Here is an 18505-nt window from a genome sequence, read left to right as displayed (position 1 = left end):
TAATTATTGACACATAACTAGTGACTATTCAGGTTATTTTGACTGATTTTGTACGAAGTATTGGTCAGACCATTCACTGTGACAACTATTTTGACTACTGGGGGAAAGGGACCATGGTGACCGTGTCCACAGGTAAAACAAAAACATAATTCTGTTTATTTTTGCATTATTATTGAGGTTGGACTTTGAGTTAAAAGTCCCTCTCTCCTAAAGGCTTGAAATATTTATTTTTGGTCTTCACTTGCGGTAGTTTTTGTGCGTTGCACGTATTGAAAGATTGCACTGTGACAATGCTTTTGACTACTGGGGGAAAGGGACCATGGTTACCGTTTCATCAGGTAAGAAAAAGCATTATGATTTCATCAAATATGTCAGTGATCATTCGAAAAGTCAAATACATGTGGTTGTTATACAACTCGATTCTAGGCTTCATTTTGTCAATTTGCTAAATTGAATTGAGGATCAAAAACAGTAACGGTAGACCTACTCTATAACAAAGGCGTATTCATAATCTGGACAAAAACAACTGAAATTCATTGATGTGATTTTAAAACGAACCTTTAAAAAGTATGATATGGATGATATTAAATATCGAACTACATTGGCACGGGTTTTTGTGCGTAGCCTGTATTGGTTATTTGCACTGTGACCATCGTTTTCACTACTGGGGGAAAGGGACAATGGTTACTGTTTCATCAGGTGAGACTTTCAATTGAAAATGTTGTAATCTTACAAATACATTTTGAAGCCGTTTACATTCTTCTGCTTTAGGTTATTAAATTAAAGGTTTGTCACTTTTAATCTGCAATGGAATTAAGATACATGTCTATAATGAAGCCTTTTTGAATTAAAGTGTGCCAAACAAACTTAAAGTAAAACATCATAACCTAACATTACAGTAAACGTAAATATCAGAAAGTGTACAAAATAATTGTGTTCCTTTTGCGCATTTTGGTTAAGAATGGGAATAAGAGGGTATAGAACCTGGGGAGAATGCTTTTTATACCACTTGTCAAGGTAATTGAACACAGTGCTACGCTGCTTTTGACTACTGGGGTCAGGGTACAATAGTAACCATTTCAGGTAAGAATCTAATTTTGGTTGATGCAAGGTATAGTTCATAGTGGAAAATGATCGCTTAAATTTAAGGACAAATATTTAATCAATAAAAATATTTATGTTTAATCAATCAAAACGTATATAGCCTACAGTCCTAACTACCTGTCTTTTATCAGTGGATATTGTATTTTACGTGTTTGATAACACATTGAACTCGGTGTAACCTATGTGCATGTATTTGGAGTGAACAATATCCTACCCGGGTAATAAATCATCCTGTATTAAACCTAGCCTACTTAATGAATGTTAAATAACCCGACGATGTAAAATAGAACAGGTCCTTAGAATTGTTAACTATTTTATTTGGTCAGTGTTGGTTGATTTATGTATTTATTTTTTCATGGTGTATTCTATAAAACTGTTGGGCTTTATGGAGTATTTGTAACACATTCTTTATCTTACAGGTTCATCAACTGCTCCGACTTTGTTCCCTCTTGCGCAATGTGGCTCCGGGACCGGAGATATGATGACTCTGGGTTGCATTGCCACTGGCTTCACGCCTGCCTCCCTCACCTTCAAATGGAATGAAGAAGGCGGGAATTCCCTGACTGATTTCGTTCAGTACCCTGCGGTCCAAACCGGTGGAAGCTACATGGGAGTCAGTCAACTCCGTGTAAAGAGAGCAGACTGGGACAGTAAAACATTTGAATGCGCCGTGGAACATTCTGCTGGATCAAAGAAAGTACCAGTGAAAAAACAACGTAAGATGTATTTGTTTATCCATTTAATAACATATGTCACTAAAAATAATAATAATAATAATATATTATTGAGTTTAATGTATTTATATCCATGTAGCCTATTAATCTACTAATTTCGTAAAAAAAACAGCCTCTGTGATAATCATAATTTGCGGGTAATTGTATGTTTAGTTTTGTTGAAAGACACATTTTTACAAATCAAAATATTGAAGACAATAAGTTTATGAAATCTGAATACGACATAAAAATTGCACATATTTTTGCTGGAAAATTCCACTGCTGCAATTATGGACTATACAGCCTAGGGTACAATAATCTTGATGCCTGCATATTACAATTGTTATCAACGCATGCAGTAATTTAGTAACACCTAAATCATTTAGTAACACCTAAATTACCTGACACCTTAGGGAAAATTAAACAATAAATGCATTAGTCATTGCTAATTGCTGGTCACTGTAACAATCAACATGTGTGTCACTGTCACCCACTGTAGAATAAACCATTTAGGCCAATTGTATAAACATTGATAGGTGTCAGTCTAGTTGTGGTGAATGTGCTATGACACTAGGATGAGGGTGGGTTGGAGTGGCTGTAGCTTGCCCCTTTAGTTGCTGACTATTTAAGCCATCTCCCCCAAAAAGGCATGCTACAAACAGTGTTGAGCTCTTTTTGTTTTCGTCTGCCAGCATAATTATTCAATGTCCACAGTATAAGACTTTTTATACTTTGATATACACTTTTTAAAAATGAAAGAATATTTACTTGAATAGTACCGATTCAACGTTTGGTACAGAATGGCAGCACAAACATTCTCTTACCAAACTTTGTGTATGCACTGTTCTTCAAGTAAATGTGTTTTTGTCAAATTTTCTGTGGACATTTTTAAAATGAGTCCTTGTGGATAGAGTTGCATGGTTTGTTTAACTTGCAATCTCTGGTTTTTGTTTGAAAAACATTTTAGAAGTTAAACATCGGAGTCTCACTGTCACTCTGTTACCGTGAAATTTCCCTTAAGCTGTTTAGCTGTTCTATTCATCTTTACTGCGCATTTGTAGCCTATGCCAGCTTCTGCAAATGTATATTGTTTTCTCTCTGCTTCTGCATATATATATATATATGTGTGTATGTTTGTTTTTTAGCGGAATATCTGCAGCAGCCGTCTCTTTACGTAATGACCCCCTCTAAAGAGGAGATGTCAGAAAATAACACGGCTTCCTTCGCCTGCTTTGCCAATGACTTTTCGCCCCGTACACACACAATCAAATGGATGAGGATGGAAAAAGGAACAGAAAAAGAAGTTGTGTCTGATTTCAAGAGTTCTTGTGAGAGTGAGAAGAAGAGTGAGAAAACTCTGTACAGCACAACCAGCTATCTCAGAGTCAATGAGAGTGAGTGGAAGAGTGAAGAAGTAACATTCACTTGCGTGTTTGAGAACAAAGCTGGAAATGTGAGGAGAACTGTGGGCTACACTTCATCAGATGGTGAGTAAAATACGTCAGATTATCTTCTCTTGGTATCTCATTAAAGGAGCATCAAGAAGCAGGGCTTTTGTGACAGAGCTCTAGGCCAGATTGAAAAGTTAGCACATTTTTCTAATTAGCACTTAAAGGTTTTTCTGAAATTGTGTTAAAATAGCCCATGCATGAAAAAGGATTGATTGTGACCAGCCAGCTGGAGGGGAAACAGAATAACCTACATTGATCCAAAACATACAAACTGTTTACATTATAATTGCTGTTGTCACAAACAGCTTGGTGAACATTCCTTACATCCTTTCTCAGCAGGTCCAGTCCATGGACATTCAGTAGTCATTACGATCATCGAGCCGTCTCTTGAGGATATGCTTATGAACAAAAAAGCTGAGCTTGTGTGCGATGTCAATGAAATAGTTCCTGGCTTCATGAGCGTCAAATGGGAAAATGACAATGGAAAGACCGTAACCAGCCGAAAGGGTGTCACTGACAAAATTGCCATACTTGACATCACTTATGAGGACTGGAGCAATGGGACAGTATTCTACTGCGCTGTAGATCACTTGGAAAACCTGGGGTCCTTGATAAAGAAACCCTACAAGAGGGAGACCGGTAAGACAAACTGCTTTGGTTTCCCTCTCACTTTTCTTTTTACTTCATTCAGATTTCATATTTACGATGTTTCAAAACCTATTAAACAGATATCCAATTGTGGGGATTCCCAATTGTGGGAATCATGTGGGAATTAAAAATGATGATAGGAGATTGTGTAGACTAGTGAAAAGTGACTTTAATTGTCAGAGTTGCAAGGAACCAAATGGAGCTGATAGCAATTTGATCTGATTAAATCAGATGATGACTGACTGCAAAATGACAAAATGCTTTTCTATGATGGGTCCCTTTGGCCTCTCAAGACGAAACTCCTGTGAGGGAAGACATTGATTGATTGGCTTAATATAGGCAGCATTTAGCAAAATGTAAATTGTTTGCAAAGGACTTGCATGGGGAGAAGCCCTGACTGTTCTCTCATGCTTCCAGGAGGAGATCCACAGCGTCCATCTGTCTTTCTGCTGGCTCCAGCAGAACAAACTAGTGATAATACGGTGACCCTGACTTGCTACGTCAAAGACTTCTACCCCAAGGACGTTTTAGTGGCTTGGCTTGTTGACGATGAGCCGGTGGAGAGAACGAGCAGTTCAGCATTGTACCAATTCAACACCACTAGCCAGATTCAATCAGGAAGGACCTACTCTGTCTACAGTCAGCTCACATTTAGCAATGACTTGTGGAAGAACAACGAAGTGGTGTATAGCTGTGTAGTTTACCACGAAAGCATGATCAAGTCCACAAAAATTATTATGAGGACCATTGACAGAACCTCAAACCAACCCAACTTAGTTAACCTCAGCTTGAATGTGCCTCAGAGCTGCAAGGCCCAGTAGAGGTTGTATTGTGTTTTGTTGATGTGTGTTGCTGCGTGTTACCTCTGCTGTTTGTGTCAGTGACATAACATGTTGTGTGTCTTTTAAGTGCAGAATCAAAATCCAAATAAAAACTTGAAATCATTAATCCTGTTGATGTACTGTATGTCATGCAGTTCCTACTCATGTCTGTCCCGTCTCCCCACTTTTGTGCATAGCTTCAGTATCTCTGTTTGGGGAAAATGTCAACTCTCAGACTACTAAAACTAATGATAAAGTGACAATACAAGTCAAGCAAAGTATTGATGCTTCACATTTGCAATCAGGCCAAATTACCATGCAATATATCTGTAATACAGTAATGGTGGACACTGAATAATGTATTAGTATAAAGCTTATTTTGCACACTGAGCTATAGTCTTGTACACAATAGAGAAGTGATATACACTCACATTGTTAAAATGTTCCCCTGATGACTGGACTGAACTATGGAAGTGTAGCTCTAGCATTAGCAACCCAGTTATCTGCTGTTTCACATATTCTCCTCATGTCTTTGGTGTAATCAGATGTAGTGCATTGAACTTAATCAGGCTGTCCTGTCTTCTTGTTGTTTGGCTTTGTGTGCTTCTGTTCCCGCTACTGGGTCTCACCTATAGAAATGCTATATGCCTGTTCTATTGATTCACGTCTACCACCATGGGTTTGGAAATGGATAGATATGACTAGGGTTCGTTCACAAGAAGCAAGCCAAGCCAAGTAGAAGTTGGAAGTCCCCATTGATCGGCAAGTGTGCCGTTTGGCCAAAGCAAGTCAGGGTCACCTTCACTGCTGGTTTGATATCCTCATGTTTTAGATTTTCAATGTGTTGTATTCGTTAAGTAATAACTCAGTAATTGATGAAAGGTCATAGGGGGTGAGGCAGAAAAAACATGCTCAAGTCCAATAGACAAAGTATGCTTTAGATTTTTTTCTCACGTCCTACCGAATATCACAGTATTATCTATGACTGATACCGGAGACAGGATTATCTATGACTGATACCGAAGACAGTATTATCTATGACTGATACCGGAGACAGTATTATCTATGACTGATACCGGAGACAGCTGTACTATGCATGGTTTCCCATAAAACAGTTCAAAGTATACCCATTCCAACCGTTTGACACTTATTGATAGCCCCTTTAGATCTGCAATGAACAGTAAGGGTAGGCTACATGCAAAACTCCCCCTTGTTAACAATATGGCTGGAGCGATGGCGGAACTAAGATCTATAACAAATACTTTCAGATTTCTTAGGAGCCATCAAGAAGTGTCTAGAAGTTGGGGTTTGTGATTGGGTTTCAGACTGGGCACCAGAGTGATGTGTAACTGTTTTGACTGCCTACTGACACTGTTCTCACATCCACATGCAGATTGTCTCGTGTTGACTGACTGTCCATGCAGCAACACCATGGAAACCGACAGGGACAGCATGGGAAAAACAGCCTTCACCTTCATCATACTCTTCCTCATAACTCTGCTGTATGGTGTTGGAGCAACTGCTATCAAGGTAATGCCTTGTTGGGAATCTGGGGTTTTTACTAAATGGGTTAAGCTTTTGTCAGATTTGACTTTTTTGTAGCAGGTTAGGGGAAAGGGGGATACCTAGTCAGTTGTCTTGCACATTTAACCCAACTCCTCTGAATCATAGAGGTGCAGGGGGCTGCCATAATCAACATCCACATTTTCAGAGCTGAGGGAAATGTGGGTTAGCTGCCTTCCTTGCTCAGGGGCAGAACAACAGATTTTTACCTTGTCAGCTCAGGGACTCAAATCAGCAACCTTTCGGTTACTGACCCAATGCTCTAACCACTAGGCTACCTGCCGCAGCAGGTTAGGACAATTAACGTAGCAGGTTAGGAGAATTAGGATAAGGTTAGGAAAGATGTTAGGGTTAAGCTAAAATGCAAAAATAAAGTTAACTTGACAAAAGCTGTATCCCTTCTAGCCATGACCATAGTGTGGGAAGAGTAGTGGGAAAGGAAGACATTTTGGTTTTGAAAGTTCCATAGTCTGTATGGATCCACATTCAAACAAACAATCCATGTATGCGTGGTAGAACTTTCAGTAGCAACATGAACAGATTCTAGCAAGACATGAATGTACACATAGGCCTATTTTGTGTGTTGCAATTCTCTGCAATAGGCATACTAGTGAGAGGGAATACAGTAATAACCTAAATATATTATATATAACTTACATTATAACTATATTATTATATAGGCCTAATAGTTATATTATATATAAGTATAGTTAATTACACAAGTCATTTTTTTGAAGTGTCAGCTAATAAAAATAATAATTGCATCTAAATAGATGTCACAATTATTGTAAGTAATTCAAGTGAACAAATGTTTGCTTCTTATTTCAGGTGAAATGAAGAAACTGAGTTTGAAGTACTTGAAGAAGATATTACTTTTCATACTTACAATACAGTATATGAATGGATACAATACATGTAACTGTTCTCCTGCTTGTCTTTATTGTTGATTTTGTTTGAATAGTTCAACTGTAGAGGTTAGATTTGTAAATATTTCATTGTGCCTTTTTAAACTATTAAGATAATAAAAGTGTAACTGAAGTGAACAACAGTGTATTGTTCTTCCCTTAGCATTTCTCCATCCATTAGAAAGAAAATGCAGCTAGAATGATGCATTATAAACACATTAATTAATTACAGTTACATTAGTATAAGTGTTTTAAAAGTGATTTTAGAACTGCGTGGCTATTGTGATGTGTGGATGAATCTACAGTAAGTAATCTACATATTATTTTTGCTGGATGCTGTTTGTGCACTGGGTTCTGCATGAACACATCTGGAATCAGTGGGCCTTGCTAAACTTGGTATGCAAACTATTCAGAAATAGCTTGATGGGTTGTCAAAACAACGAAAGTGTAACACCGAGTGGTAAGAAGTTACACAATAGAATTATAAAAGAGAACTCTTCATGCAGATAGCTCAGAAACATGCAAATGGCAACTGATTTCCTTAAGCAGAAGTAGACCTCACACCTGGCTTCTAATACACACGGTTGCTCAACATGTTTCACTTCTGTTTTTTGGGACCAGGGTGTTACCCCACGCTTCCGCCTGCTGCATTCCCTGTTCGCTGAGGCCTGTCCTGCTCTAACACCTGTGTTTCACAACCCTCCAACTCCACATCTGACCACTACCATTACCACTTCTCAGTGGTCAGCCAGCCAGCTACCTAATAGGTCCATAGCGCCATCTAGGTTATGTTAAAACTCATTACACTCAGCCCAGGCCTGGTTTTCATAGACTGGGTTACTTTAAACTGCATTAAAAAAATGTATGAAGAATTTGATTAAAAGTTTACAATCTGACTTTACATCTTGTTAATCACCAAATCGGAAAAAATTGTCAAAGTCAAAAAGTGGCACTGAATTTTCTTCCTCCTTCCACTTTGTATTAGTGCAGCGGGTCATTCCTCCAAATATCACACTGTATCCTCTCTGGGAGGAACTGAAGGTGGGATCAAAGGTGGGAATCCTCTGCATCCTGAGTGGGTTCTACCCTGACAAGCTGAGTGTGGAGTGGCTGCTGGATGACAAGACTGTGACCACATCTCCAGTCCAGCGGAAGCTGCAGAGTGTAGAAGGTGAGGAGAAAACATTCAGCCTGAACAGCCAGCTGGAGCTGGACCGGAGCCAATGGACTCAAGGGTCAGAGGTCACATGCAAGGCAACCCACAATGCAGCACAAGGACCACCTACAGGAACACCAGTCTCCAGGACCACCAGCATTTGCTCAGGTGGGTTTCAGTGACAGAACTATGTAATGGGCCAGAGGATGGGTATAGAAAAGTGTACAATTGAAAAACCTAGTAACAATCGAAAGTCTTGTGACTTCTCCATCTGTTTTACTTTCAGCGTTTCTCTCGTCTACTCCATCCATCGACTTGGAGACCCCCAGATTCAGGACAGTGATGACACAGACTGAGGTAACAGCTACATGTGTTGTCCACTCTGCATATGATGCCAAAGTGTCCTGGCTTCTGGATGGAAAAGACCCAACCAGTAGGACCCAGGTGAACCAGGCCAGCAGCACAACTCAGAGCATCAGCAGTAACCTGACTCTTCCCTCAAACCAATGGAAAACCCTGAACACAATAACATGCAGAGCTGAACATCGATGCTTCAACCCCACAGAGAAGACCAGTAATGTTAAAGGTTAGCATGGAACTTTGTGATCATATATTTGTATTTTTTTTAAATTTTATTGAACCTTTATATAACGAGGCAAGTCAGTGAAGAACAAATTCTTATTTACAACCACGGCCTACCAAAAGGCAAAAGGCCTCCTGAGCGGATGGGGTCTGGGATTAAAAATGAATAAATAAATAAAATATAAATACAGGACAAAACACACATCACAACAAGAGAGGTAACACAACACTACATAAAGAGAGACCTAAGACAACAACATAGCAAGGCAGCAACACATGACAACACAGCAAATCAAATCCAATCCATTTTTTTGCACGTGCGCCAAATACAACAGGTGTAGGGAAATGCTTACTTACAGTGAAATGCTTACTTACAGGCTCTAACAAACAGTGCAAAAAAATGTATTCAGTGAACAATAGGTAAGTAAAGAAAGAAAAATAACAGTAAAAAGACAGTGAAAAAAAATAGTAGCGAGGCTATGTACAGTAGCGAGGCTATAACAGAAGTGAGGCTACATACAGACACCGGTTAGTCAGGCTGATTGAGGAAGTATGTACATGTAGATATGGTTAAATTGACTCCTCCCTATAGGCTGTCTCGTCGTTGTCCGTGATCAGGCCTACTACTGTTGTGTCGTCTGCAAACTTAATGATGGTGTTGGAGTTGTTCCTGTCCATGCAGTCGTGGGTGAACAGGGAGTACAGGAGGAGACTGAGCACTCACCCCTGGGGGGCTCCAGTGTTGAGGATCAGCATGGCAGATGTGTTGCTACCTACTCTCACCATCTGGGGACAGCCCGTCAGGAAGTCCAGGATCCAGTAGTAGAGGGAGGTGTTGAGTCCCAGGATCCTTAGAGTAGTAATGAGCTGTAAAGGTACTATGGTATTGAATTCTCCTAGCATTCTCACATAGGTGTTCCTTTTGTCCAGGTGGGAAAGGGCAGTGTGGAGTGCAATAGAGATTGCATCATCCGTAGATCTGTTTGGGCGGTGTGCAAATTGGAATGGGTCTAGGGTTTATGGGATAATGGTGTTGATGTGATTCATGACCAGCCTTTCAAGGCTACGGACGTGAGTGCTACGGTTCTGTAGTCATTTTATGGGATAATGGTGTTGATGTGATTCATGACCAGCCTTTCAAGGCTACGGACGTGAGTGCTAAGGTTCTGTAGTCATTTAGGCAGGTTGCATTCATGTTCTTGGGCTATGGTGGTCTGCTTGAAACATGTTGGTATTACAGACTCAATCAGGGACATGTTGAAAATGTCAAGGTCCAGGACCTTGAGATGCTTCTTACGGAGCCACTCCTTAGTTGCCCTGGCTGTGTGTTTCGGGTTGTTGTCATGCTGGAAGAACCAGCCACGACCCATCTTCAATGCTCTTACTGAGGGAAGGAAGTTGTTGGCCAAGATCTCGCGATACATGGCCCCATCCATCCTCCCCTCAATACGGTGCAGTCGTCCTGTCCCCTTTGCAGAAAAGCATCCCCAGAGAATGATGTTTCCACCTCCATGCTTCACGGTTGGGATGGTGTTCTTGGGGTTGTACTCATCCTTCTTCTTCAAGAACATGAATGTATTTCTGTACCAAATTTTAAGTTCAGCTTTTCTGATGTATCAAATACTTATGTCATGCAATAAAATGCAAATGAATTACTTAAAAATCATACAATGTGATTTTCTGGATTTTTGTTTTAGATTCCGTCTCTCACAGTTGAAGTGTACCTATGATAAAAATTACAGACCTCTACATGCTTTGTAAGTAGGAAAACCTGCAAAATCGGCAGTGTATCAAATACTTGTTCTCCCCACAGTACGTACAGTCACTGTGGGGACAACGTCCTCAATGCACTTATTGATAAAGCCAGTGACTGATGTGGTGTACTCAGCATCCCACTCGCTTTCTGCGGATCCTTACGAAGCACCCCGCTCTGTGTCCTCTGTACCTGCGTCTCTTCCACTTGAAAATAACTGGGATGTTGGCCTTGTCGGGTGTTCTGAGAATGTCCTGTGCATCCAATGTGAGTGATCGCTATCCTGATATCCAGATGCTATTTTTTGCAGTAAGATACGGTTGCAGAAACATTATGTACAAAGTAAGTTACAAATTACGCAAAAAATCCCCACATAATAGCACAATTGGTTGGGTGCCTGTAAAACTGCTGCCATTTCTTCTGGCCTCATTGGTAGCAACACAACATAACAACAACATGGTGGCAACACAACATGGTAGCAGCACAAAACATGGTACAAACATTATTGGGCACAGACAACAGCACAAAGGGCAAGAAGGATGAGACAACAATACATCACACAAAGCAGCTACAACTGTCAGTAAGAGTGTCCATGATTGAGTCTTTGAATGAGATATATACAGAGAGAAGTACAGCAAAACATTCAGTATTCTTCTGTCCTCCCCCATAAAAAGTAGACATTATTGACACTGAATCCAGATCAGTGTTCCTTTCTCCTGTTCACCCCTCTCCTCTGTGTGTGTGTTCTCCAGGACCTGCAGTGAGCAGCACTACCACAGTGCTGATCAGGAGGTCTCTCCCAGAGTTACTGAAGGGAGACAGTGCTGTGCTGGAGTGTGCCATCACACAACTCTCCTCCAGTGACCTCTACGTCACCTTTCAGGCCAATGGGGTTGATTTCCCTGAGAAACAGTATGTGGATCTGCCTGCCTCCAAAGGCCCCCATTCGCTCACCAGACGGTTTTCTATCCCCAAATCACACTGGAAGACAGACAACACTTTCACCTGTAAAGTTAACCAAGGTTTCTCCAACAGCTGGGTGTCTAGCTCCAAAGTCAAGCTTTTTGGTGAGTAAACTTCTCTCATCTGACCCAATTATACGTTCTCAAATGCTTGAAAATGCAGAAAGGCCTACCAACATGAAATTATGTTTCCATTGTTTGTTGCATGATATTCATTCAACACTCCAGGGCTAAAACTGAAAAAGGAAATGGTGTTCTTTCCAGGTGAACTGTCCATGGAACTCCTTCTAGTCCCCAGTGAGGAGCCGTCTGGCTCAGGGACCCAGAAACTCATGTGTTCTGGGTGGGGCTTCAACCCTAAGATCAAGTGGCTCTCTGGGTCTGAACAGAGGTCTGCAGCAGACAATGAGATAAGGATGGGGGAAGATGGACATGTGGCACTAACCAGTCATATCACAGTAACACAGCAGGAGTGGAATGAGGGAAAGGACTTCATCTGTGAGGTAGATGACAAAGATCTTCAGAACACTGTCAGGAAGAGCACCAGTTTATGCACAGGTAGTTTGTAAACTTACAGAAGCGCCTTACCTGTTTAAAGTTTTTCATAAATCAAAACGTAATTACCTTGGAGTATAAAACACTATTTTACGATTTTATCTCCACACTCATCTGTTTTGCTCTCAGCTTTTCCCTCGTCTACTCCATACCTACACCTGGAGACACCCAGATTCAGGACAGTGATGACACAGACTGAGGTAACAGCTACATGTGTTGTCCACTCTGCATATGACGCCAAAGTGTCCTGGCTTCTGGATGGAAAAGACCCAATCAGTAGGACCCCAGTGAACCAGGCCAGCAGCACAACTCAGAGCATCAGCAGTAACCTGACTCTTCCCTCAAGCCAATGGAAAACCCTGAACACAATAACATGCAGAGCTGAACATCGCTGCTTCAACTCCACAGAGAAGACCAGTAATGTTAAAGGTTAGAATGGAACTTTGTGATCATATATTTGCATTTTTTTTAAATTTTATTGAACCTTTATTTAACTAGGCAAGTCAGTTAGGAACAAATTCTTATTTACAACGACGGCCTCCCAAAAAGGCAAAAGGCCTCCTATGGGGACGGGGTCTGGGATTAAAAATAAATAAAATATAAATATTGGACAAAACACACATCATGACAAGAGAGGTAACACAACACTACATAAAGAAAGACCTAAGACAACAGCATAGCAAGGCAGCAACACATGACAACACAGCAAATCAAATCAAATCAGAGTTTTTTTGTCACGTGCGTCAAATACAACATGTGTAGTGAAATGCCTTACAGTGAAATGCTTACTTAAAGGGCTCCAACAAACAGTGCAAAACAGGTATTCAGTGAACAATAGGTAAGTAAAGAAAGAAAAACAACAGTAAAAAGACAGTGAAAAATAGCAGTAGTGAGGTTATGTACAGTAGCGAGGCTATAACAGTAGCGAGGCTACATACAGACACCGGTTAGTCAGACTGATTGAAGTAGTATGTACGTGTAGATATGGTTAAATTCACTATGCATATATGATTAACAGAGAGCAGCAGTAGGGTAAAAGTGGGGTTGGCGGGTGGCAGGTTGCAGGACACAATGCAGATAGCCCAGTTTGCCAATGTGCAGGGGCACCGATGGGTTGGGCCAATTGAGGTAGTATGTACATGAATGTATAGTTAAAGTGACTATGCATATATAAAAAACAAAGAGTAGCAGCATCGTAAAAGATTGGTGGGGAGGCACACAATGCAAATAGTCTGAGTAGCCATTTGATTACCTGTTCAGGAGTCTATTGGCTTGGGGGGAAAAACTGTTGAGAAGCCTTTTTGTCCTAGACTTGGCACTCCGGTACCGCTCGCCATGCTATAGTAGAGAGAACAGGCTATGACTGGGGTGACTGGGGTCTTTGACAATTTTTAGGGCCTTCCTCTGACACTGCCTGGTGTAGAGGTTCTGGATGGCAGGCAGCTTAGCCCCAGTGATGTACTGGGCAATACGCACTAACCTCTGCAGTGCCTTGCGGTCAGAGGCCGAGCAATTTCCGTACCAGGCAGTGATGCAACCAGTCAGGATGCTCTCGATGTTGCAGCTGTAGAACCTTTTGAGGATCTGAGGACCCATGCCAAATCTTTTTAGTTTCCTGAGGGGGAATAGGCTTTGTCGTGCCCTCTTCATGACTGTCTTGGTGTGTTTGGACCATTCTAGTTTGTTGGTGATGTGGACTCCAAGGAACTTGAAGCTCTCAACCTGCGCCACTGCAGCCCTGTCGATGAGAATGGGGGTGTGCTCGGTCCTCCTTTTCCTGTAGTCCACAATTATCTCCTTAGTCTTGGTTACATTGAGGCATAGGTTGTTATTCTGGCACCAACAGGCAGGTCTCTGACCTCCTCCCTATAGGCTGTCTCGTCGTTGTCCGTGATCAGGCCTACCACTGTCGTGTCGTCTGCAAACTTAATGATGGTGTTGGAGTTGTGCCTGGCTATGCAGTCGTGATTGAACAGGGAGCACAGGAAAGGACTAAGCACGCACCACTGGGGGGTTCCAGTGTTGAGGATCAGCGTGGCAGATGTGTTGCTACCTACCTTCACCACCTGGGGGCAGCTCGTCAGGAAGTCCAGGATCCAGCTTATATGGAGGTGTTTAGTCCCAGGATCCTTAGCTTAGTGATGAGCTTTGAGGGTAGTATGGTGTGGAACCCTGAGCTGTAGTCAATGAATAGCATTCTCACATAGGTGTTCCTTTTGTCCAGGTGGGAAAGGGCAGTGTGGAGTGCAATAGAGGTGGCATCATCCGTAGATCTGTTTGGGAAGTATGCAAATTGGAGTGGGTCTAGGGTTTCTGGGATAATGGTGTTGATGTGAGCCATGACCAGCCTTTCAACGCACTTCATGGCTACGGACGTGAGTGCTACGGTTCTGTAGTTATTTAGGCAGGTTGCCTTTGTGTTCTTGGGCACAGGGACTATGGTGGTCTGCTTGAAACATGTTGGTATTACAGACTCAATCAGGAACATGTTGAAAATGTCAGTGAAGACACCTGCCAGTTGGTCAGCACATGCCCGGAGCAGACGTCCTGGTAATCCGTCTGGCCCCGCAGCCTTGTGAATGTTGACCTGTTTAAAGGTCTTACTCACGTCGGCTACGGAGAGTGTGATCACACAGTCGTCCGGAACAGCTGATGCTCTCATGCATGCCTCAGTGTTGCTTGCCTCGAAGCGAGCATAGAAGTGATTTAGCTCGTATGGTAGGCCCGTGTCACTGGGCAGCTCGCGGCTGTGCTTCCCTTTGTAGTCTGTAATAGTTTGCATGCTCTGCCACATAAGACGAGTGTCGGAGCAGGTGTAGTACGATTCAATCTTAGCCCTGTATTGGCGCTTTGCCTGTTTGTTGGTTCATCAGAGGGCATAGAGGAATTTCTTATAAGCTTCCGGGTTAGAGTCCTGCACATTGAAAGTGGCAGCTCTACCCTTTAACTCGTGCGATTGTTGCCTGTAATCCATGACTTCTGGTTGGGGTACGTACATACAGTTACTGTGGGGACAATATCCTCGATGCACTTATTAATAAAGCCAGTGACTGATGTGGTGAACTCCTCAAGGCCATCGTGATAGCAAAACCGTCCTGTAGTTTAGCATCTGCTTCATCTGACCACTTTTTGATAGACAAAGTCACTGGTGCTTCCTGCTTTAATTTTTGCTTGTAAGCAGGAATCAGGATGATATAATTGTGGTCAGATTTACCAAATGTAGGGCAAGGGAGAGCTTTGTACGCGACTCTGTGTGTGGAGTGCAGATTATCTAGAATTTATTTCCCTCTGGTTGCACATTTGACGTGTTGATAGAAATTAGGTAGAACTGATTTAAGTTTCCCTGCATTAACGTCTCCGGCCACTAGGAGCGCCGCCAATGGGTGAGCGGTTTCTTGTTTGCTTATTTCCTTATACAGCTGACTGAGTGCGGTCTTAGTGCCAGCATCCGTTTGTGGTGGTAAATAAACAGCCACCAAAAGTATAGCTGAAAACTTTCCAGGCAGATAGTGTTGTCTTGACAAAACTATAGTTTGTTAACAAGAAATTTGTGGAGTGGTTGAAAAACAAGTTTGAATGACTCCAACCTAGTTTTCCCATGATCAAATACCATTACCCCAGTTCCTGTCCTGATCCAGCATCCATGCTCTACTCAGTTTCTCTCTCAGACTATGTCATGCAGCCCCCTCTCTCCCCTCCCAGACTATCAGTCATGCAGCCCCCCCTCTATCCACCCAGTTTCTCTTCCAGACTATCAGTCATACAGCCCCCTCTCTGCCCAGTCTCATCCACTCCAGTCTCTCCTTCCATGACTCTCACTATCTCTCTCTCTCCAGGCTCAGTGACCCCCTCCGCACCTACAGCAACCCTGCTCCAGGGTCCCAGTGAGCTTGTCTGCCTGGTGCTTGGCTTCAGCCCTTCAGACATCAACATCACCTGGCTGCTGGACAACGTCACAGAGCTGTGGAACAACAACACTAGCACCCCCTACAGGGCACCAGGAGGAAAGTTCGGCATCAGGAGCCACCTGAGCTTGGCACCCCAGGACTGGGCACCGGGGGCTGTTTACACCTGCAGGGTGACCCACACCACCCAGACTCTGGCCCTGAACATATCCAAACCAGGTCTGTTCACTCAATTCTGATACAATAACATTTTCCTTGTGCTAGTCTCTTTCTAGCCTCTTTCATCATTGTAACAGAGCATTTCAGTATGGATTCCAGGCTAGCCTGTTTTTGCAATACTTTCTCAATGAAAACCTCCTTTTTTCCTTTTGAGTAGAGCTCCTTGAGGTGGAGGGTGTGTTCTTTGACGAGAACAGGTCTGATCCCATCCTGGCGGACACTGCAGAGGAGAACTGGAACATGGCCTGCATCTTCCTGGTCCTCTTCCTCATCTCCCTCCTCTACAGCTTCACAGTCACTCTGGCCAAGGTGAGAGGGAGGATATAACCACCTCACAGGTTTTCACTGCCTGGCTTTGAAGTGCAAATATATATTTGTGCGGTTTGCCTTTTTTCTGAAGAAAAAGAATGCATTCTTTAATCCCAGTGTTTCTTTACTGCTTTAATTTTACAACAACTTATACTTATATATATATTTATTTTTTTCCAGACAAAATGATGACTTCAGGACACTTCCATATGATGGATCCCTAGGAGTTCAACTGGAAATGAAACAATTTATTTCAACCTTTTCTTATTAAATCACAACACGTTTCTTAAGAAAATTGCATAGTTTGAATTTCTTACGGTTTCCTGTTGCAGGTGACAGGGAAGTGTTCTTGTTTTTATTCCCCACAAAGACAGACAATGTGGAGGTGCGCTGACTTGCTCTCATCTCTTGTTAATGCGTTATAGAATTTTTGAGCAGAGATAAAAATGGATGTTTAACCTCTATTAAATAAAGCATACCATTACTCTCTATGATGAAGTATTTAGACACCAGTTATTGCTGAATTATCTGCTGATAATAAAACATTATTTCAAACAACCTATTTTGTCCTCCTCCCTCTTGTGTGTTATTTGTAGTTTATCATTTTTAAATTATGTTAAAAAGTATATACCATTAGTAAGAATTAAAATCATGTTTCATATGTGATTTGACATAAATACATATAGAGAACAACATTAAAAGAGCACATAAGTAGGACCGTGCTTTTTGGTTGTTGTTTTTCTGGCACTTTTTACTAGAATTTCCAGCGATACACTGGGTTTGCTGCTGCTAGAAAACCCTAGGAAAAGTTATTTAATTGATACAAGCTTTCTCCAATCAATCAATCACAGTCTTGTTGTGCGGTGTGTATTTGGTGGGGGGCTCACCTTAGCCAGGGGAGGCATATCTCTGTGAATCTTAATCACACAGAGCCTATTATTTGGCAGAGAATACTATTTGTAGATCAGCCTCCCCTGGCTTCGGTGAGCCCCCCAACACACACACACACACACACACACACACACACACACACACACACACACACACACACACACACACACACACGCACAACCAGATTGGAGACAGCTTGTGTTAATTAAATACAATATCTTATTTCCCCCGTTTGCTGTCATGCACTTTGTTTCATCACTGTAACACCATTGTCGCCCACTAGAGGACGCCACAAGACTGGGGTGCATCTGACTGTGGGCTGGTACATTTCCCATGTGAAAGGCCAATCATGTGTGGCAGTGGTCACTGGTCTGTATGCAGATGCTCACAGTTCGGAAAGCAACTGAAAATATTAGCTGACTGCATTCAGGGAAGGTCCCCACGAATACAGAGGAAGAGACAGTTATTCTCAAAATGTCTGCATATGTCAGCAAGAATATCTGTGAGAGTGTGTGTGTGTGTATGTCTGGAGGGTTTGAAGGAATTCACATCTGGGAGGGAAGAGACTGAGTTCACCCAGCCTCCCAATTGGCTGGCTCTTGTGTAATCTGGCATCGTAAGTGCTCTGATTGGCTCAGACCGCCGTGGCTGAGGACCAACGCTGTGACACTGTTGCCGGGACAGAGTCACAGCATGTTGTCAACTGACGTGCCAAGGGGCTGGCGACAGGGGAGAGGAGGGCACAATGCCCAGCAGGCATCTCCATCACCAACCATGGATAAATAACCAGTGAACATCCTCACTCAATAGGGCACAGAGAAATGACAGCCATTTAGCTGTATAATAAGGCTCGTTATAATCGACCACATCAGTATCTCATTGGTAAGCACAGTGATGACCGTAATAATTACCACCTACACTCTTGGGAAAAAGGTGCTAAGTAGAACCATACAGAGTTTGACACCCCT

The 18505-nt window shown here is 42.2% G+C and overlaps 1 gene segment (V, D, J or C); it reads left to right on the top strand.

The window, feature by feature from the left end:
- Positions 1–201: 201 nt before the first annotated feature.
- Positions 202–17204, top strand: LOC112226241. The segment is given in 10 exon segments: positions 202–338; positions 1524–1820; positions 8191–8529; positions 8648–8947; positions 11449–11763; positions 11923–12216; positions 12343–12642; positions 16050–16337; positions 16495–16646; positions 16827–17204. Coding segments are annotated over 10 exon segments (2313 nt in total).
- The last annotated feature ends 1301 nt before the right edge of the window (positions 17205–18505 follow it).

Source organism: Oncorhynchus tshawytscha, unplaced genomic scaffold (assembly GCF_018296145.1).
Source record: "Oncorhynchus tshawytscha isolate Ot180627B unplaced genomic scaffold, Otsh_v2.0 Un_contig_903_pilon_pilon, whole genome shotgun sequence".
NCBI lineage: Eukaryota > Metazoa > Chordata > Actinopteri > Salmoniformes > Salmonidae > Oncorhynchus > Oncorhynchus tshawytscha.
The sequence above is the reverse complement of the archived record's forward strand: the minus strand, read 5'-3'. Positions and strand labels throughout refer to the sequence as shown.